At 47.1% G+C, this 21,703-nt stretch overlaps 1 protein-coding gene across 1 annotated transcript in view; it reads left to right on the forward strand.

The window, feature by feature from the left end:
• Trappc12 (trafficking protein particle complex subunit 12) overlaps positions 1-21,703 on the forward strand; it is a 67,435-nt gene continuing 45,732 nt past the window's right edge. Inside the window, exons 1-3 of the mRNA XM_052745764.1 lie at positions 1-148; positions 2,624-3,861; positions 13,101-13,217. Coding sequence (XP_052601724.1) covers positions 2,629-3,861; positions 13,101-13,217 — 1,350 coding nt within the window. The 5' untranslated portion in view covers positions 1-148; positions 2,624-2,628. The remainder of the gene's footprint in view (positions 149-2,623; positions 3,862-13,100; positions 13,218-21,703) is intronic.

Raw genomic sequence — 21,703 nt, forward strand, 5'->3', positions numbered from 1 at the left:
GCATATGCGGAAGTCGGGCTTTACCAGCCGGCCCGCGCAGGCGCATAAGCCCGTGGGAACTTGGATCTTGAGTCGGTTTCTGGTCTTCAGTCATCTCTTCGGACCCTTTTCAGCCGTGGGGGATCCGCCCCCCGGGGGCGGGTGGCAGGTGAGCAGTGGGCCGCAGTCCGGAGGGGTCGCCGGGGCCCTCGACCTTCCCACGGAGGGCGGCGTCCGCGCGCGTCGTCACCGCTCGCCCCCACGCCGGCCTGGCACCTGCCCATCTGTGGCGGCCCCAGCAGGGGTTGCCTTTTGGCTTTAACCAACTCTGTGTCCCCTGTGGTTTCTGGTTTTGGACAAAGTACACGCCCTCCAGGCCTCAGTGTCTCATGTACAAAGTGAGGACCAGGTTCACTGCATGCTTAGTAGGTGCCCGTGTTTGCATAGCAATGCTCATGGTACGTTTTTGTTTTACCCCCAACTTTTGCTCCTTCCGTCCTCTGTGTCTCATCTCCCCACAATTAGACAACGCTGTTAGCCAGACGCGGGGTGCCTTAACAGACCGGCTTAACCTGAGCACGGAAGAGTGAGTAGTGTTGGCTGGGCACAGTGATTCAGGAAGACTGCTACGTTTGAGGTCAGCCTGGGCTAAATAGGGGGACCCCCATCTCAAAAAGAAAAGAAGGAAGGAAGGAGAGAACGGAGTGTTGGTGCTGCGCCTGTATCAGCATTTGGGAAGTGAAGGCAGGAGGATCAGGAGTTCGAGGTCGTCTTCTGTTACATAACATTTAAGGCCAGCGTAGGTTCCCTAAGTCCTTGATTTATAAAAACAAATTCTCACACATAATAAAAAGCTACGTAAAGCCGGGCATGGTAGCACACGCCTTTAATCCTAGGACTTGGAGGGAAGAGGCAGGCAGATCTCTGTGAGCTCGAGGCCACCCTGGTCTACAAATTGAGTTCCCAGGACAGGTAGGGCTATTACACAGAGACCGCCTTTCTCCAAAAACAAACAAACCAAAACAAAAAAAGCTAAGTCAAAACAAACATAAATGTCAGCCAGCCAGTATGTAGTAAAATTGGGGCATATGTACACTGTTACAGGGAATAGAAAGGAGTTCTGCTGAAGTGGAAAAACTACAGTTCCTTGTTAAAATAGAAAGGTGATTACTGTCAGTCAGTGATGGCATATGTTTTTAATCCCAGCACTCAGGAGGCAGAGGTTAGCAGACCTCTGAGTTCAAGGCCAGCCAGGTCTACAGGGTGAGTTCCAGGACAGCCAGGGCTACACAGAGAAACCCTGTCTTGGAAACACACACACACACACACACACACACACACACACACACACAAGCAAAAACCATGATTACCTTATGACCTAGCACTTCCCTCCCTGGGCACTGGAATAGGATGTACCAAAGAACTGAAATTAGAATCTCAAAGATGCGTCCGTACATCCTGTTCGCAGCAGCAGTGTGCACCGTCACTAGAGGCTAGAAGAAACCCAAGGGTGTGGTAATGGGTAAAGGGATAAACCAGCTGCCACATGCCTGCTGTGCAGTGTTATCCTCCTGTCACAGGGAAGGAACGCCATGCATGCTGCAGCATGGATGTTCTGTACAGTGTGGAGAATGAGCTATGGTAGCCATGCTTGCAGTTTGGATGAGTGAGCATGTAGGGGAGGAAAGCCCATGCATGCTGCAGCGTGGATGTTCTGTACAGTGTGGAGAATGAGCTACGGTAGCCGTGCTTGCAGTTTGGATGAGTGAGCATTTAGCAAGCAAAGACAGCAAATAACACCCAGCAGACAAAAGCAACAAGTGTCATCAAAAGCAACAAAGCCTCATCCAGTCAGAGCTCACAACATCCAGCGGGGAAGACCGAAGTAGTCTGACTGAGAGAGTGAGCAGAGGACATCATCCTGCAGAGTCTGCTGGGGAAGTCTGGATTGAGGGTCCTGGGCAGAGCAGTCTCCATGGATGAGTTTCCCCGGTGTCTGTTGCCAATGGTTACCTTCTAGCTGTGCTCAAGAACATGTTTTTACTGTCACGGTGTGTTGCTGTCCTCAGCCTGTACCTAAACAAGGGCCCTTGGAGAACACTATGAGGCAGACGTGGTTGGGCCTGAGATGGGGGAGGGGGCGTATTCCAGCTCCACAGATAACGACATACATTACAGTGGATGAGTGCTTTATGAGCTACTTAAGTGAGGTCCCTAGAAATCTAAAAAAGACGAGAGTAGGGTGGTAGTTGTCCTGGTGTGAATGGGGTGGGGTAGATTTAATGGGTGTAGAATTTTTGTTTTGCAAGATGATCAAAATTCTAGAGGTTGGTTGGAGAACAGCAAGAATGCACTAAACATTGCCGAACTGCACGCTTAAAGATGGTGAGCAGTAAATTTGTGTGTACTTTATCACAATTAAAAATAAGTAAATAAACTAGAAAAAGAAATTTCTAATTTTGAACCATTTGGATGCAGAACTTTTAAAACCTTTGTTCCACTGAGCAACAAGATAAAAGTAGCATAGCCCATCGTCTCAGAACTGCAGAGGTGGTGAGTTCAAGTCCACCCAGGTTATGTGAGATCCTTTCTCAGGAAAAAAAAAAAAGACAGTGATGTGATTTGTGACTGTCTCTATCTTTAGGCAACATGGAAGAAGCTAAAGATGGTGAACAAGACCCAGGTAAAGCATCTCCTCCAGCCCAGGCGGGGCCTGAAAATATCCCTGAGCCAGTGTCTGGGGAGGAGGGCCAGCTGGTGTATCACGAGGAGACCATCGACCTTGGTGGAGATGAGTTTGGATCCGAAGAGAAGGAGCCGTCCTCAGAAGACTCCCGCAGCTTCGCAGATAAGCTCAATGAGCACATGATGGAGAGCGTGCTCATCTCCGACTCTCCCAACAACAGCGAGGGTGACGTGGGTGACCTCCTCGGCTGTCTGCAGGACGTGGCGGAGCCCCCGGGAGGTGCCACCGATTGCGGGCTGCCCGCTGTCGCAGACAGAGAAGTGACGGACACCCTGAGTAATGGCAGTGAGACCGATGGAGACGATACGCCCAGAGACGTTTCAGACATGACACCTGATAGCAGAGCATCTCTGAAAGAAGACTTGACGCAGGAAGATGTGACGGGCATGCCCACCCTGGAGAATGCGGGCGCGGGGGACGTGGGGCCCAGGGATGGCCAAGCCCACCCAGAAGAACGGACCTCAGAAGTGTCGTCCAGTCAGTCCTCCTCCAAAGACGAGCCTGTCCCTGTCTGCACCATCTTCAGCCAGGCCACCGCGACTCCCTCTCAGCCGCACCTGTTTCTGCAGGATGGCTTCGAGTCCCAGATGGTGAAATCTCCGAGTTTCAGTAGTACCAGTGAGACATCAGCCAAGACCCCTCCTCCGATGGTCCAGCCCAGTCCCAGCCTGAGTACATTTTTTGGGGATACAGTGAGCTCCAATTCCTTGGCCTCTGACTTCTTTGACTCCTTCACGACTTCTCCTTTCATTTCAGTCAGTAACCCCAATGCAGGTTCCCCAGTTCCAGAGAAGCTGTCTTCACTCACTGGCCCTGTGGGAGAAAAGTCGCCAGGTCCCACCAGCCCATCATACTCTACAAGGATGGAGAGATCAGAACTGGGTGTCTCCCCAGCACCTCTGGATGTCCCTGAGTCTCCAAAGCCATTCTCACAGATCCAGGCTGTGTTTGCCGGGAGTGACGACCCCTTCGCCACGGCCCTGAGCATGAGCGAGATGGACCGGAGGAATGATGCGTGGCTTCCCAGCCAGGAGACCAGAGAGGTCCTGATGAAGGTAGCCACCCAGCAATATGGCACTGTGTTCATAGACAAGGAGAACCTCACCATGCCTGGCCTCAAGTTTGACAACATTCAGGTAGGGTGTGGAATGTTTCTGTGTCCATCTCTCACCCCATTTCACCTCTTTCTAGAAATGTGTGCAACAGAGACTTGGCAGCAGCTATAACTCTAGCCTCCCGAGCAGAATGTAAACAAATTTTGGAAGAAATTAATAAAGAAAGAATGCATTCTAGGGCTGGAGAGATGGCTTAGTGGTTGGTAGTGTTTGGTATTCCAGAGGACTAGAGTTCCACAGTTCCCAGCACCGACATCAGGCAGCTCACAGCTGCCTATAACTGCAGCTCCAAAGGAGCCAATACCCTCCTCTGGCATCTGCAAGCATTGCACTCATGTGCACATACCCCACCCCCACCCCCAGACAGACAGACAGACAGACAGACACACACACACACACACACACACACACACACACACACACACACACAACTAAAAATAAATCTTTATACAAGGAAAGAGTGCATTTCAAAGGTTTTACTTGATAGTGGGAGATTAGGTCAGACCCAGTGCGGGATCGTGGGTGACTTAAGGCAATGAAGATCTCTAGATGGCTATGGTTCTGAGTCTGGAACTTTCCAGCCTTCTGCAATTTCTCAACCTGTGGGTGGTGGCTCCTTCTCAAATAGCTCTTTCACAGGGCTCACCTAAGACCAGTGGATAACCCAGATACTTACATTACGATTTATAGCAGTAGCAAAATTACAGTTACGAAGTAGCAACCAAAACAATTTTATGGTTAGGGGTCACCACAACACGAGAAACCGTTTTAGAGGGTTGAAGCTTTAGGAGGGTTGAGAACCACCATTCTAATCAGTCAACCTTACAGAGCCTTCAATGTGGGCGTGGCTTTCTTCCGGGAACTCTCAGCTGTCCTCTGACACTGCCTTGGTTCCAGTGTCCTTTGTTCTAAATCAGCTCCCAAAACACGCTGAGGTTTGTTTTCCAAGTGGCTCATCTCAGTTATCTAATTAAAAGTCTCCTAGTTATGGGATAAATTTCTATTACTTATTTATTAAGCAACTTCATTGGCAATCCAATTAAGTTAGTGAGGCCTTAGAGTTATGTTTGCAAAGCTGTGTTCAGCTGTAGTATCGTCCCACAAGGACATGCATGTTTTCATCCAAGTGCTCTGCTGGATGGTGTCTTAGTTAGGGTGACTATTACTGTGATAAAATACCATGACCAGAGGCAACTTGGGGGAAGAAAGGGTTTATTTCACTCATGGTTCCATATCACAGTTCATCATCAAAGGACATCAGGACAGGGACTCAAGCAGGACAGGAACCTGGAGGCAGGAGCTGATGCAGAGGCCGTGGAGGGGTGCTGCTTACTGGCTTGCTCCCCATGGCTTGCTCAGCCTGCTTTCTTTCAGAACCCAGGACCACCAGCCCAGGGATGGCTCCACCCACAATGGGCAGGGCCCTCCCCCATCAATCACTAGTTAAGAAAATGCCCTGCAGGTTGACTGCAGCCTGATGTTCTGGAGGCATTTTCTCAAATGGGGCTCCCTTCTCTCTGATGACTCTAGTCTGTGTCAAGGTGACATAAAACTAGCCAGCACAGATGACATTCATTCCTTTTCATCCTGTGTAGCAAGCAAACAGTATCATAGCATCGGATAGCATGTTCTGTGCTCACATTCACCTCCCATCTTCCTCCCCTGTCCTCTCTGTCACCACCCAACTCTCTCCTCCAAAGTCCGTTCTGCTTGTCATGGTGTGCGTGTGTGTTAATCTTGGCTCCACATACGAAAGAGAACATAAGGTTTTTTTTCTCTTTCCTATTATCCTCTCTTGCTCCCCCTCCCTTGCCTTCCCCCCAATAAAGTCCCCTTTCTACTTTCATATCTTGTATCTTTTCCCATGAAAAATGTTTTTGTTTTAGAAAGAAAAACAGAATCAAGGACTTTGTCCTGCCGCTTTATATTACAACTCTTATTTTATATTCATATATGTGTGTACAGCTATATGTTTATAAACGGGTATGCAGATGTTTTCTGGATAGTAGAGTAGCATTTTCTTATGCAACCATTAGAAACAACCAAAAATCAGTTGTTGCCATCACATTATTTACTTCTAATTTTTTAATGTAGATTCCTCATTGTACAGGAACCATGAAATATTTGTCTTTCAGGTTCTGCTTTATTTCGGTACATTTCCCTGCAAGTGACATGACTTTGTTCTCCTTTATGGCTGCAGAAAACTCCAGTGTGTTTATAGACTATCTTTATCCACTTATCTGTTGATGGCATCTAGGCTGGTTCTGCACTTTGACTGTTGTGGGTCTAGTGTGGGAGTGCATGTGGATGACAAGGACCTCTGTGGGGTGCTGGAGTACATGTCGATGGCAGGGATCTCTGTGCTGTGCTGTGCTGCAGTGCATGTGGATGACAGGGATTTCTGTGCTATGCTGGAGTATATGTAGATGACAGGAATCTCTGTGCTGTGCTGGAGTACATGTGGATGGCAGGGATCTCTGTGGGATGCTGCAGTACATGTGGTTGATGGGGATCTCTGGGGTGCTGCAGTACATGTGGATGATGGGAATCTCTGTGCTGTGCTGCAGTACATGTGGATGATGGGGATCTCTGGATTGTTCTAGAATACATGTGGATGATGGGGATCTCTGTGGAGTGCTGCAGTACATGTGGATGACAGGGATCTCTGTGCTGTGCTGCAGTACATGTGGACGATGAGGATCTCTGGATTGTTCTAGAGTACATGTGGATGATGGGGATCTCTGTGGGGTGCTGCAGTACAAGTGGATGATGGGGATCTCTGTGCTGTTCTACAGTACATGTGGATGATGGGGATCTCTGTGTGGTGCTGACTTCAGGTGCTTGACTTCCCTCCAGGATAGACCTGGAATGGCATAGCTGGATTACATGGTAGTTTTGTTGTTGTTGTTTTGTGGTTTTGAGACAGGTTTTGCTGCATAGCCCAGGTTGTGCTTGAACTTACTGGTAACTCAGGCTAACAACAAACTCACAGTCTTCCTGTCTCAGCCTCCCAAGTGTGGGATCACAGTTCTGAGCCACCAAATTCACCTCATATAATAGTTCTGTTTTTACAGAACGTCTGCACAGATTTTCTGTAATGTCTGCACCAGCCACCATTCTAAGTGCTCTCACCGTGGTTCTGGGTGCTCTGGTTCACGTTATGTTGTATATATATCTACCCTATAGATGACAAATTGTGTTCAGATCTAGTCTGAGCTGAAGAACTGGAAGTTGCCTCTAATCATCTGGAAAATGCAAATGAAACCACAAAAAATGTCACCTCATTCCTGTTGGGATGGTTGTTAACAGAAAGACAGGCTATAGCAGTGACCGCAGTGAATGGAAATCAGTAAGCCATTATAGAAAGCAACCTGGAGGTACTTCAAGATATTAAAACTGAAATTTCCACGTGATCCAAGCAGAACTGAAGTCAGTAGCATAGAGAAAGTTGGACTCCCATGTTCTTTACAGCCTAGTTCATAATAGGGCGGTACAGTCAGCCTGAGTATCCATTTCTGGGTCCAGAGATAAAGAGAATGTGGTGGGTGCATGCAGGTAACTGTTACTCAGTCTTTACAGAGAAGACAATGGTGAGACCCCTGTCATTTTGACAGTATGAGACAACGTGAAGGATGAGATATTAAATGAAATAACTCAAAGAAAGACAAATGCCACATATTCTTTTTGGGGGGTGGGGTTTGAGACAGGTTTTCTGTGTAACAGCCCTGGCTGTCCTGGAACTCGCTCTGGGATTAAAGGCGTGCGCCACCGCCGCCACTGCCACCACCGCCGCCACCACCGCCACCACCACCCAGCATACCACATATTCTTACATGTAAACAAACAAACAAACAGAATGAACTCTTGGCAGACAGTGCAGTAGAAGTTTGTGGGAACCAAGTTTGAGGTAAAGCCAAGTGGGTGAGATCTAATGTGCAGGATAATGGCCCAGTTAGAGTTCTCTACAATTAACTTAGAATTTATGACAGCAGGTTTTAAATACCAGACAGACAGACAGACAGACAGACAGACACACACACACACACACACACACACACACACACACACACAGTAGCTATGGGTAGTGATGGTGTTTAATTAATTTGTGTTATTCAGCACACCATATCCATATATTAAATCAGTGGGTTGGACAACCTGGATACATGGAAGTTTTGTGTCAATTAAATATCTTTTATAAGAAGGATGAAGCCAGGCATAGTAGCACACACCTGTATCCCTGTGTCTGAGAAATGGAGGCAAGAGGACCAAGAGTTCAGGCTCAACCTAAATACCAAGTTCACCTTGGCACAGGCTGGAGTCCTCCGAAAGGAGGTAACCCCGATTGAGAAAATGCTTCTATGAGATCTAGCTGTGGGGCATTTTCTCAATTAGTGATGGATGGGGGAGGATCCAGGCCATTGTGGGTGGGGCCATCCCTGGGCTGGTGGTCCTGGGTTCTATAAGAAAGCAGGCTGAGCAAGCCACGGGGAGCAAGCCAGTGAGCAGCGCCCCTCCACGGTCTCTGCATCAGCTCCTGCCTCCAGGATCCTGCCCTGTTTGAGTTGCTGTCCTGACTTCCCTCAGAGATGGACTATACATGTAAGAATAAGCCACATAAACCCTTTCCTCCCCACAAGTTGCTTTGGGTCATGGTGTTTCATCACAGCAATAGTAACCCTAACAACTGAGACATTGGGCTATATGAGACCTTGCCTCAAAAAAGCATAATCAAATGAAATAAATAACATAGTTTATATTTAACCATATTCCTTTTAAAAGTAGAATTAGAAGACTGGAGTCGTGGCTCTGTGGTTAAAAGTGATTTCTGCTCTTGCAGAGGACCCAAGTTCGATTCCCAGCACTCAGGTCAGGTGGCTCACAACCTCCTGTAACTCCAGCTCTAGGGACCTGGCACCCTCCTCTAGCCTCTGCAGACACTGCACATGTGGTGTTCCCTCACACAGACACAAAATAAAGCAGAGCTAGAAATCAAGTTAACCAAACGGTTTCATTTTAACAGCTGGTAGAGAATGAAGTATTTGGGGGCATGCAGATCTTCTTTGAGGGTCTCAACAGCTACCTGTGCATAGACGTTCCCTTGCTGATGCATGAGTATTGCACGAACTCTGCCTTGAAGGGGCTGTTTCAGGTGCTTGCTCTGCTAATAGCGTGCCTGACCCAGAGGGATACGTGGAACGGCAAAACGTGAATGAACCTTTGAGTTGGAATTTCTGCTGAGCTGCATTAACCCAGTCCAGCGGCAACAAAAGTGACAGTGGCTGGATTGGCTAGGATTGTGTCCCTGTGGTAGAAAAGCCAGCTGCATGTGACCAGGACTGTGTTCCACCCTAACAAAAGCATGTCCACTTGTCGTGACTCCCCGACCCCATAGAGTGAGGGAGGAAGGGGCACTTGAGCATGCCTTTGGCAGGTTATCTACTGGAGGACAAAGTCTGTGTACCCTACCCTGTGTCCCTTGGCCCAAGACTCAACCACTTGACCACTCCAGCCTTCAGATCAGTTAGGTAGGCAAAGGTAAGGCATTATATTCCTAGACGGTGAAAGCAGAGATTTATGGTTAAGTCTCTTCTGCTATGACTTCCCCTGACACAAGAAGTCGGGTTTTCAAATCTGTAGTCAATGCTGTTGCTGAACTAGCAAACCGTATGGCTGCACCTGCCATAGTGCACACATGCATGCATCCCGTGGCTGCACCTGCCATAGTGCACACGTGCATGCATCCCGTGGCTGCACCTGCAGGTGTGTCCAGCATGTAAGTAGGTTCCAGATCTGCCCTGTATTGAATCATTGGAAACTGTAGGCAGGGTTTCAGATCAAGTGAAACTCATCATGCAGCCAATGTCTATGTCCCTCTGTATGTGTGTCACGCACACTCATGCTCCTATTAGTAATTTAGCAAAATAACCATGTTACAAGTAAGGTGTGTTGAGTGCAAGTGATTCTAGCAGCAGGGAAGCCGAAGCAGAGCACTGGGAGTTCAAGGCCAGCCTGAGTGACGTAGCATTTGTGCAGAGCCTGTGTGTGGGTGTATGCCCTTGTTCTCCTTGTCTATGGAGAATGTGTGCTTGACTGTGTAATAAGTAGCTGAACTGGCTTCCAAAACAGATGTATCAGTTTATGCTCTCTTCAGCATTGTGTGGTTGTTCTAGGAAATTTGGGGACATGTGGTGGTGGTTGTTTTACTTTACAATCCTGGTGGCTGTGTAGTGCTCTTTTCTTGGAATTTGAATTTGCATTCACTAGTCACTTCTGTTGTGAAACTTTTTGGTATATAGGCTATTTTTTAATCTTTTTTTTCCTTACATTTATTTACTTGTTTGTTGGGAGGCAGCGCATATGGACATCAGTGGACGGTTTGTAGAAGCGCTCTCTTCTTCTACCGTGTGGGGCCTGAGGATCAAGCCCAGGTCGTCAGGCCTGGGACCATCTTCACCCACTGAGCCATCCTGCCAGCCCTCAGATACCAATTTGTAAAGTTGTCTGTTAAAAAAAAAGTTCCAGGGCATCTGGCACCCTAACACAGATATACATGCAGGCAAAACACCAGCGCAAATAAAAAATAAAAATAAATCTTAAAAAAATAGGTATCATAAATTCTTTTTAAAAAAATGTTTTTGTCTTTTATGCTATGGATATTTGTCTTACTGTTACTGGCTGACTTTAAAAGCTCTTTAACTGTTCCAATGGAAGTGAGCAATATTTATATAGCAAATATTTTTCCCTTTTCTGGACCTTGCTATTACGTATTCTTATGGTGTCTGAAAGCCGAAACCCTAATTTTTTATTATAGGCCTATTAGTCCATCTGGAATCTCCCAGCTGTCGTTAGCTTGAAATCCTGTTACATCGTCGTGGTTAAAGGCACCAGGGATGCTTCGTTACTATCTTCTGGGGAGCTTCGCAGTTCTCACCCCTGCTCCTCAGTAGCTCTTGTCTGCTTCCTCCCAGATTGCTCTTAAGATTTAATCACTCTGGGGTGGATCGATGGCTCAATGGTTAAGGGCACTTGATGGCCCTTCTGAGGACAGTTCAGTTCCCAGCACCTACGTGGCAGCTCACAGCCATCCATAACTCCAGTTCCAAGGGATCTGACGCCTCCTTCTGACCTCTTCGGGCACCAGGCGTGCACATGCATACATGCAGGCAATACACTCCTGCATATAAAATAAATAGATCTAAAAAGAACAAGATTTAAATCTCAAATCAGCCATGGGGCTGGGCTGGAGAGATGGCTCAGTGATCGATCACAATCACTTGTTTTTCTCAGAAGACCGGAGCTCAGTCCCTTGCACCCTGACCTTCAAGAGCAGCTCATGCCCCTCGAGAGAATGGTGTGGCATGCTCATGGCTTTTCCTCCATGACCTCCATCCTTCCCTGGGCTAAGGGGACCTCAGGTTCCAGCTGGATCCCAGCCCCACTGCAGCAGCCTAGCTTCCTCCTCATCCTGGTGACCATAAGGGACATAAAGTATACCTCTCCAGCACCTCACTCGCCATCTTCACCTTGATTAGGGACACGGCAGACACCGGTTTGTCATTAGATATGTGGAGACAGCTAAAACATTGATTCCCCAGACATACCTTTCTACCCCAAGAGTCGCCTGTCCTAACTAACCTCTTTTTTAGTTTTTACATTATTTATTAGTGTGTACTGTGTTGTGTGTGCAGTGTGTGTGTGCGCGCGCACGTGCGCATGTTCCACAGAGCATAGATGAGGTCAGAGACAACTTCATAGAGTTGGTTCTCTCCTCCACCTTTACATGATTCCAAGGACTGAACTCGGGTCACCAGGCTGGCCTGGAGAGAAGCACTGTTACCTGCCAGGCCATCTTACAGGCTCCACTAACTGAACTTTAAGGAAAAGAATTTTAAGGATAAAAGATGTTTATGGTGTGAATTCCTTGATGGGGAATGCCACTGGGATGGAAGACATGTGTCTGCCTGCTCGACCTGGCGTTCAGATTTGAGTTTGCTTTTTTGCCCAGCTCTCTGCCCCCCAGCTCCAGGAATTCTCTGTATCTGGCACAGGTGGCAGTTTTACAGTTCTTGAGATCACACATTTTAGCCCTTTTATTTGCCCTTTAAACATCACTTGTAGATCACGCAGCTACTCTTGCAGCTGTGATAATTGAAATATTTTACCTTATTCTCTAAAAGCAGAAATTACAGAGTTGCTGCTACTAAATTTTGCCCTAGTATAGGAAGATGCATGGCCTGGCCCCTTTAAGCACCAGGCTCACCTACCACACAGGGCCAGAAACAACATGGAGCCCACATGACCCTCCCACTGAGGCTGCCAGCCTACCTCTCTAGGTGCCTAAAGAGCAGACAGCGTCAACAGGACAGGAAGCATCATCTTCAGCAGGCAGGTCTGGGTTCCCCTCAGCCTCTGCACACCAAGGTCTGTGCTGAACCAGCTTCTTGGTGTGAGCATAATGAATACTTGTCCCCATTTGTTGCTGACTTGGTACATCAGTCACCTCCGTTAGGTAGCCTTGGAGCATCAGGAGTTTGAACAGAACTATCATGAGACTCAGCATGTGCCACGCCTCATTCCAGTTAGGTTTTCCCTGTCATTCAAGTCCTAGGTTCTTTCCCCCTGGGCAGCTTACATGAACCTTCTCCCCCCCTCCACCCCCTATTTTCTGTGACTTCTCTTTTAAAGGAAGTAAAAGGCTTGAAGTAACACCTAATGTCCTCCACCCTGACCCTGGGTGGACACAACCAGAAGAATCAAGTTGGGAGACAAAAATTGCCCTGGTGCAGAAATAGTCTTAGAGCATGTCCTCCAGCTCCTCAAGCCCAGAGCTCCAGTACAAGGCTGGAACAGAGCCCTGTTCACCTTGGGCTTGGCTGTGAACTTAGTATTAAGAAGGGGCCACCAGTGTGGAGGTAACTTCACACACACACACACACACACACACACACAGCATTCCAGTAAGCCTGAGGAACTGGTGCGATGTGGGTGCAGCCCTGTTCAGTCTCCCACACGGTGCTTCTCTGAGTGACCACAGGCCCCTGTCTTCAGTGTGCCACCTCATGGAGGCCCTCTCTCTCCTGAGCCCATGCATGAAAGCCCCTGTCCTGGCCAGGTTGTAGTCTCTGCCATAAGCCCCGATCTGTAAGACTAGGAATCTTCTAGAAGTTATGGCTTAGCCTCTGGCTGATTGCAGCTTTCCTGTGCAGAGCCCATGAACATCATCTCATCATCTCCGCCTCTCTTTCCCACACTCTCTCTAGGGAGATGCAGTTAAGGACCTGATGCTTCGCTTCCTGGGTGAGAAGGCTGCAGCGAGGAGACAAGTCTTGACTGCCAGCTCGGTGGAACAGTCTTTCGTGGGTCTGAAGCAGCTCATTGTAAGTAACACACGCTGATTTCAGCATCTTTGATAAGGCCTGGCTTCCTTCATAGTCTTTGCACCCCCACCCCCACCCTCCACCCCGGAAGTGAGTTGCTCTGAAGACAGCACCAAACGCTGTTGCACAGAAAGTGTGGTTGGGTTCCGTGTCCGTCCTGGGCAGCAGAAAGCACTCCGTCACCGTGATGCTCATTGGAAGTTCATTTGAGACTGCAGACAGCAGAGACTCCCGTTAGCTACAACAAATGCAGATAGTTTGTTTTGCTTGTTTGTTCATTTTTATTTTTTGAGGCAGAGTCTCACTCTGTCCCTCAGACTGGCTCTGAGTCACAGGCTTGAGTGATCCTCAGACTCTTAAGACAACAGGCCTTCATCACCTTCCTCCTCACTCTATGACAACAGGCCTGCGTCACCTTCCTCCTCTATGACAACAGGCCTGCGTCACCTTCCTCCTCACTATAACAACAGGCCTGCGTCACCTTCCTCCTCACTATAACAACAGGCCTTCATCACCTTCCTCCTCACTATAACAACAGGCCTGCGTCACCTTCCTCCTCTATGACAACAGGCCTGCGTCACCTTCCTCCTCACTATAACAACAGGCCTGCGTCACCTTCCTCCTCTATGACAACAGGCCTGCGTCACCTTCCTCCTCCTCTATGACAACAGGCCTTCATCACCTTCCTCCTCACTCTATGACAACAGGCCTTTGTCACCTTCCTCCTCACTCTATGACAGCAGCAGGCCTGCGTCACCTTCCTCCTCTATGACAACAGGCCTGCGTCACCTTCCTCCTCACTCTATGGCAGCAGCAGGCCTGCGTCACAGCTTTTATGGTCTTTTCAGATGTGCTCCATTTGCTCTGCTCTGCTGTTTAACTGGTGAATTCCTAAGTCTTTCTGTGAACAGCTCTCTCTGATCTGCTAGCCCTGCACCATCATCCCTGCACAACCTGACCTCTCTCCAGTGAATTCCTAACTTGTGGGAGAGCTTCAGCAGTGCTGCTTGTTTTTCTGGATTATCGGGGGCAAAGTCTCGGAAGTTGATCCCACATACGTCCTGTAGGAATCCTCAGGCAGCCTTCTGGTAACAGAGTACTCTCAAATGGTAGCCTTATCTCAGACTCAGACAGCTCCTCCTTCCCCTGCCTCATTCATGAACTCTGGTGTCGCTCCTCCGTGGTGCCCGTGTCCAAGCGGTCAGTGGGCGTGCCATGTGAAGGGATCCGGGAAATGATGTGTTTGACTTCGGAAATAAAGGTCAAGCACTTGCTCTGACTGTTCAGACGCTCTCCTAATTATGATGGACAGTCTAAAGGATTCACTCACTTTTAAACTTTGAGTGACAGGTGGGTTTCTTGCTTTGTTACACTAATTTTTCAGGAGAACTATTTCAGTTATTCTGCTATTGCTGTGACCCGGTGAGACACTCAGCCTTGGGGGACTGAGCAACAACTAGATTCTTGGACTTTCTGTTCACAGCTAGCCACTGTTGGATTAGTTGAACTGCAGCCTGTAAGTCATTCCAATAAATTCCCTTTATACATGTATTCATTCCATAAGCTCTGTGACTCTAGAGAACCCTGACTGATACAATGATAATTTTTTAAAAAAATTTTAAAGGGAAAAAAATCCTTCATGTGGCTTGGGCTTCTGAATTCAAGAGGACCCGTCCATGAAGGGAAAAAGCCACACTGCTTTGTTAAGAGCTGCTGTTAAAGATAAGACATCCTCCACTCCCTGACTGTGACTCAGGACACCTCTCAAAAAATCTGTAACCTCTGGCAGGTGAGGGCACAGAAATTTACTTACCCTGGGGCACAGCACTTCCACCATGTCCAGGCTTTGTGTGGACTCAAAGATACAAAAGTCTTACTTTGAAAAAAAAAAAGACTTTTTATCCTTCTGGGGCCAAAGAAGAGAGGTATGTGAGCTTTTCTTTTTTAAAACAGTTTAGAAAACTGAGGTAGATGTTGTGGCACACACGTGTGCCAGAACACCAGCACTGGAGAGGTGAAGGCCAGAAGACAAGTTCAAAGTCATCCTGAGCTACACAGTGAGGTCAAGGCTAGCCCAGGCAACGTGAAACCCTGTCTTAAAAATCGTAGTTTTGAGATTTGGGGAGTCTTTTGTTTTTTTTAAACTGACTGCTTCTTAATCCACAAAATGAGGGAGGGGCCTCCACCACAAAGGACAGAGTCGCCCCAACCTCCATGCCTTTCTCACTGTGGTAGACTGTAATTTGAAACTATAAGCTCAAATAAACCTTTTCCCCTAAAAGGGGGTGGAGGGTGGGAGTGGGGGAACTAATCCCACCCAAATGCCCTAGTGTGTCCCAGTGGTGCCCAAGTCCTCGTGTTCTGCACAGCCCCTGAATACCATGCTTTCTGATGGACTTTGATTATTGATGACTTCCTGTCACATGACGTAGTATTTCTGAATCACCAACTGTGTGCACTGGGGTTTATGCTTTACAGAGTAATTACTAGAACTGGGCTGTGTCCAGAAATGGTGAGTGTGTGAGTGAGTGTGTGTGTGTATGTGTGTGTGTCCATCTGTCTGTGTATCTGTGTGTCTGTTTCTGATGGACTTGAAGCAAATTCCATGTTGTTTCTTCAGCTTACGTGTGTTTATTCAGCAAACACATCAGTCTTTTGGCTCTGAGGAAAGACAGCATAAGTTGGCTAGCGCTCGCTCTCTGGAGTCACACCTTCACAGTGTACTCAGATTTAGAGATTTGGCACTGTATTTTTTAAAATTTCGCACCCCAGACTTACTGACCTGAGGGGGCTCTTCCTCAGCATCTTTGGTCCTAACAGGATAGCCCAGTTTTCCTGACACTGGCAGTGAAGTTGGCTCCTGTTTCCTCCGTCTCGCCACTTGCACCCTCCACAGACAGCCGCCCGTTCCCAGGTTCAGTCACCACCAGGAATCCCTCGGGCCTTTTGTGCCCAGGATAAAGTCCCAGCTGTTCCAGAGTGAGAGGCTAAACCCTCCCCGCCTCCCTCCTCTGTACACTGCTTGTTCTAGAACAGTTGTGTGGTCAACCAGAAACACACGCCTTCACTCGATAACCTGGAAGAGTCCAGAACCCCAGCTGAGATCTTGTCCTGTAACAGAGGCAAGCAGCTGTCACCATGGCAGCCGTTTATCAGCCGGAGCCTGGCCTGCCAGCAGCAGTGTGTCCCAGAGTTACCACTCCTCTCAGCGCGTTCCAGTATGTGTTCTCAGAAAGGTCAGTGACTCACGTGCTGCAGAGTACTATATACATAACAGTTAGGGTTTAATTTTCAGTAAATGTCAATCTAATGTCCCATTGATTCTCTTACTGAAATGATTCTCCAATTATTCCTGTGATTAAAAGCTTTACGTAGCTCAGCATATCAACACATGCCTGTAATTCCAACAATCTGAGGCTGAGGTAGGAAAGTTTTGTGTTGGAGACCAGTCGGGGTTACGTAGCAAGATATTAAGAAGATAAGACTTTGTTAGAGAAAAAAGGAAGACACTGGTTTTTTTAAAAAGTCGGGGACAACTGCTTTCAGAGTCTGCTTTTCTTTGATTGTTGGTGAAGTTGTCGGTGGCCATCTCTGCAGCCCGTGGGAGCTGGTAAGGTGAACAGACCTTTCCATGGTAAGGGGCAGCCCTTCCCCTTCCCTCTATTTGGCCTTTAAAAAAAAAACAAAAAACAAAACACTGTAGCCTGTCTTGATGACAGACAGGCCTCACTTGAAGCATGACTTCATTCTCCAGTACATCTCTAAAGTCACACACAAGCCATGTATGATTGTAATCCATCTACTTTCTGTGTTTCTACCGTCTGTGATTATTCCTGGTATACATGCTTGCATTTTTCTCTCCATACATTGAAAATGTTAAGGTCATGGGAAATCTTACTGCAGGTCCTAACCAGAAAGTATCTTCAAGACAGGGGTGTATTTATAAAAAGACCATGGTGTTTAATTGTGTCCTAAAGGAATTCCTACTGTCTTTAAGGAGGAGAGAGCTTCTGAATATATTTTCCTACATCTCATCAGAGCGTTCTAAGATTGTAATTTACAGATAAGTGAATGTCACTGCTGGAGAGAAGGACATTTTAATCACTCCTGTGGTGTCATGGGCAGAATGAATGATGTCCTCTGAGTGCAAGCAGATGAGCTGTGCACTTACCATTACTTCTCACTGGACAATTTGTCTTAGCTTTGGAAATCAGAGAATGCCTGTGTTCAGTTTTCAAACAGTCTTCTTATCTTCTTTCCTAGTTTTTAAAAAGCAATATTTAAATTTAGAAATTTTTCTCATCCCACACTGACTTCATCATCAGAGTGCTACAAGGCCTATCCAGGGGAGATGAAGTTTCCATTTCTTGAAGCCTAAAGTTTTGTGTGGCATGCTTCAAATACTAATTTTTAAAAATATTTCTTTACTGAGCATTTCCAATGCTTCACATTGAAAATAGAAGGGGAAAAAGAAGGTAGGAAATGCTGAGAATAGCAAAAGCCACTAAGAAAATAATTACCTTTTCAAACAGCAGGTGGTGGGTGAATGACCCTAAGTAGCAGTCCTGGGGCTGGCAGTGTAGCTCAGTGATGGAGGAATTGTCTAGCATGTTCGAGGTTCAGTTCCAACGCCGCTGCCACCACCCAAAAAACCCCAAACATTGAGGATAATGATGAAAAAGACAACTGCTTTGGATAAACCTAAAACCGAATATAGGGAACTGACAGAAGATCTACATTCAGGATATAAAAAGATATGTGTGTGTGTGTGTGTGTGTGTGTGTGTGTGTGTGTGTGTGTGTGTGTATGTATATATATATGACTCCTCAAACCAAGAAGGAAAAGAAATAGGTTGGTGGGGAAAGAGACAGAAGGCATGAAGAGGTTCCTGGAAATCAGGTGGCCAGTAACTATCAGAAGAGCTCTACTCCAGCAGGAATCACAGAACAGGAGTGTCCCAACACCAGCAGCTTGGCAGAGGTTGGCAGCACAGCCAGTCCATAAAACTGCCTTACAGAACAGCTTGACAGCAGCTAGTGACATGGGTTGTCTTAGTTAGGGTTTCTGTTGCTGTGATGAAACACCATGGCCAAAAGCAGCTTGAGGAAGAAAGGGTTTATTTGGCTTAAAATCCTGGGTTGAGGGAAGCCAAGTCAGGAACCCAAATAGGGTAAGAATCAGGAGGCAGGAACTGATGCAGAGGCCATGGAGGGGCGCTGCTTACTGGCTTGCTCCCCATGACTTGCTCAGCCTGCTTTCTTATAGAACCCAAGACCACCAGCCCAGGGATGGCCCCACTCACAGTGATCTAGGCCCACCCACATTAATCATTTGTCAAGAAAATGCCCTGCACATTTAACCACAGGCCAGTCTAGTGGAAGCAATTTCTCAATTGAGGTTTCCTCTTCGTGAATGACTATAGTTTGTGTCAAGGTGATATAAAACCAGCCAGCATGTGGATGTTCAGTAACCTTTGACCCCACAGTTCCACTTCTAATGTTAGGCTTTGGAAGACTTCTGGGAGGGCCAGATGTGGTGGCTCACATCTGCAATCCCAGCAGGTGATTGGGAAACGGAAGCAAAAGGATCCAGACCTCAAAGGCAGCCTCAGCTGCATAGCAAGTTCAGAGCCAGCTAGGGTACATCAGATCCTGTCTCAGAGATCCAGAACACCCAGAAACTCCTGGAGAAAGGATATGGATGTAGCATGGTGGCATAGTACTTGCTTGGTATGCACAATACCACAGGAAAAGGAGAGGGGAGGCATAGGGGATTATGATCGACAAGAGGCAAGGCAGACAGAAAAGAATGCCTAGAACCCCAGCCCTCCAGGTGGAAGCAGGAAGCTTTCAGCCCAGGCCTGGCTGCACATCAGACATGTCTCAAAACAAAAACAAGAAACCATAGCAAACTACAGAAAACTTCCTGTGTACAGGATCAAAAGATGTTCCAAAAATACCTCTTACATCCAGGCATGGTGGTGAACACCTGTAATCCCAGTCCCGAGGAGGCAGGGGCAGGTACAGATCTCTGAGCCCATACCCAACCTGGTCTACAAATCAAGTTCCAGGCCAGCCAAAGCTGCACAGTGAGACACTATCTCAAAAAGAAAAAAAGGTCCAAGGGCTGGCAGCCGTGGCTCAGTGGGTACGAGCGCTTGCTGTGTAAGCTGGGCCCGGGTTCAAATCCCCAGCACCACATAAAAGCCAGGCGTGGGTGCATGGGCCCGTAATTGTAGCACTTCAGAAGAAACAAATGGGTCCCAGGGGCTCTCTGGCCAGCCAGCATAACCAAAAAGGCAAGCTTCCAGTACAGAGAGAGATGATGTCTCAAGGGGATGAGCAGAGAGCAGTGGAGGAAGACACCCAGCTTCCTCCTCTGGCCTCTACACACATGCATGAAAAGTATGTACACGTACACACAAAAGCACATTTGTTACATATTTGTTGTTGCTAAAAAATGATATTAAAACATGCAGTAGCGGGTTGGAGAGATGGCTCAGCACTTAAGAGCACTGGCTGCTCTTCCAGAGGACCAGGGTTCAATTCCCAGCAACCACATGGCAGCTCACAGCTGTCTGTAACTCCAGTTCCAGGGGATCTAACACCCTCACACAGACATACATGCAGGCAAACACCGGTGCACATTAAGTAAATAAACAAATAAATAAATAAATCTTAAAAAAAAAAACCTGTAATAGCAAACAACAAAAGAAAGTTTTTAGGGCTGGACAGATGGCTCAGCGGTTAAGAGCACTGGCTGCCTTTCTAGAGGTCCTGAGTTCAATTCCCAGCAACCACATGGTGACTCACAACTATCTGTAGTGAGATCTGGTGCCCTCTTCTGGCAGGCAGGCATACATGCAGACAGAACAGTATATACATAATAAGTAAATCTTAAAAAAAGAAAACCTGTAATAGCGAACAACAAAAGAAAATCATGTTATGTGCAGTCAATTAAACACTTTGGAGCAATTGAAATAAATGAGCCACAGCCACATTCATAAATACAGATAAATTTGAAAAGCAGTATTGAACAATAAAAGCAAATTGCACAAGCTTGCCTAGAGGGTACTAGTTTATATTCATATTTGAAAACTGATGGATGACACCTTAGCCGTGACTCAGAAAGCCAGGCACAGTGGAACTTTCCGTTTTAATCTACCCAGCTCACTTAGCACTGTCCCTGCGTATTCTCCCAGCACCTGTTACGAGTCATCCTCTATGTTAACAGGTCCCGAGAGATCTTGTCCCTTGCTGGCTCTTCCACACCCTTGTAACATCCCTCCCTCCCTCTTCAGAAACCCATGACAGGGCAGTGACTTCTCTGTCCTCACTGTCTCCCAAAGGATCTAATGGCAGACTAGTGAGGAGAGAGAGGATCGTGGTCATGGTTGGCTTCCTTGGTGACAAGACATTATTCCAAATGAGTCTTCTGTCTTCTCTCATGAGGAAATGAAGAGCTGGGGAGGCATCGAATGGAAGCAGTGAGCTAGATCTACTGGCATGCAGTATGTGATGTCCTCTGTCATCCCGTGGTGACTTTCTGTTTAAATAACAATCTGAGGAAACTACCTCCTTCCTTTTTCCCTACTTGCTTGGATGACCCAGACTAGATGATCCAAATCACAACTAGAGATTGGTCCTGAGTTACCAGAGCCCTTTCATTTTCCAAATCTGATCCTGGTGCTTGGCCCTCTACCACAAGCTTCTTGTCTCCAAACGCCCTTACAGCCCCGGAGTCTCCTGAGACATGCAGGTGGCAGGGCTGTTGGGCTACTGCCCTGGGCCGCTGTGTGTTGTCGTAAGGAGGAAGTGGGTCCTTGTGACCCCCCCAGAGGTTGGCTATCAGGTTAATGTACATGCATGCCATGTCTAGAACAGTTCCAGCAGTTACCACAGAATTCTAGTGAGGCAGCTGTGGGAATGTTACCCTGGGTGGAGCTGGTAACACCCTAATGCTGCTGCATTCATCCAGGGAGGAAGCCACTTCCAGAAGGTTTACATTTACTTAAAAGATGAATAATTAAGATGATGAGTTTTGCTTCGTTTTTATTAGCAGATCTCGTTTGAGATATAGAAGACAACTCAGTGCATGGAGTCACAGCAGGCTCTATGGTGTTTTTAAGACACTCCAGTATTTTTAATCATTTATGGAGCACTTCATATCTGCAAGTCCCTTACAAATAATTTTATTGCACATTTAAATGTTTTATCTGTTGTGGATATCCATACAGAGTGATTATAAAATGAGATAGGAGCCTTTACTACATAAGAATTGTTTTTAAAATATGTAAACAGATTTTTCTCATGTACATATATTTGCCCACCCACAAATTCTGATTATCTCTCTAACATGTTGAACAGATAACAACATACCGTGTGGCGTCATAAAACTTAGCATTAGGAGACTCAGTGTCTACTTTAGCCACCACTCGGTATCCGTGGAGATGGTTTTCAGGAACCCCACGGGTCCGAAACCCTGTG

The sequence above is a fragment of the Peromyscus californicus genome, unplaced genomic scaffold (genome assembly GCF_007827085.1).
Source record: "Peromyscus californicus insignis strain IS unplaced genomic scaffold, ASM782708v3 Scaffold_1__1_contigs__length_55948999, whole genome shotgun sequence".
Taxonomy (NCBI): domain Eukaryota; kingdom Metazoa; phylum Chordata; class Mammalia; order Rodentia; family Cricetidae; genus Peromyscus; species Peromyscus californicus.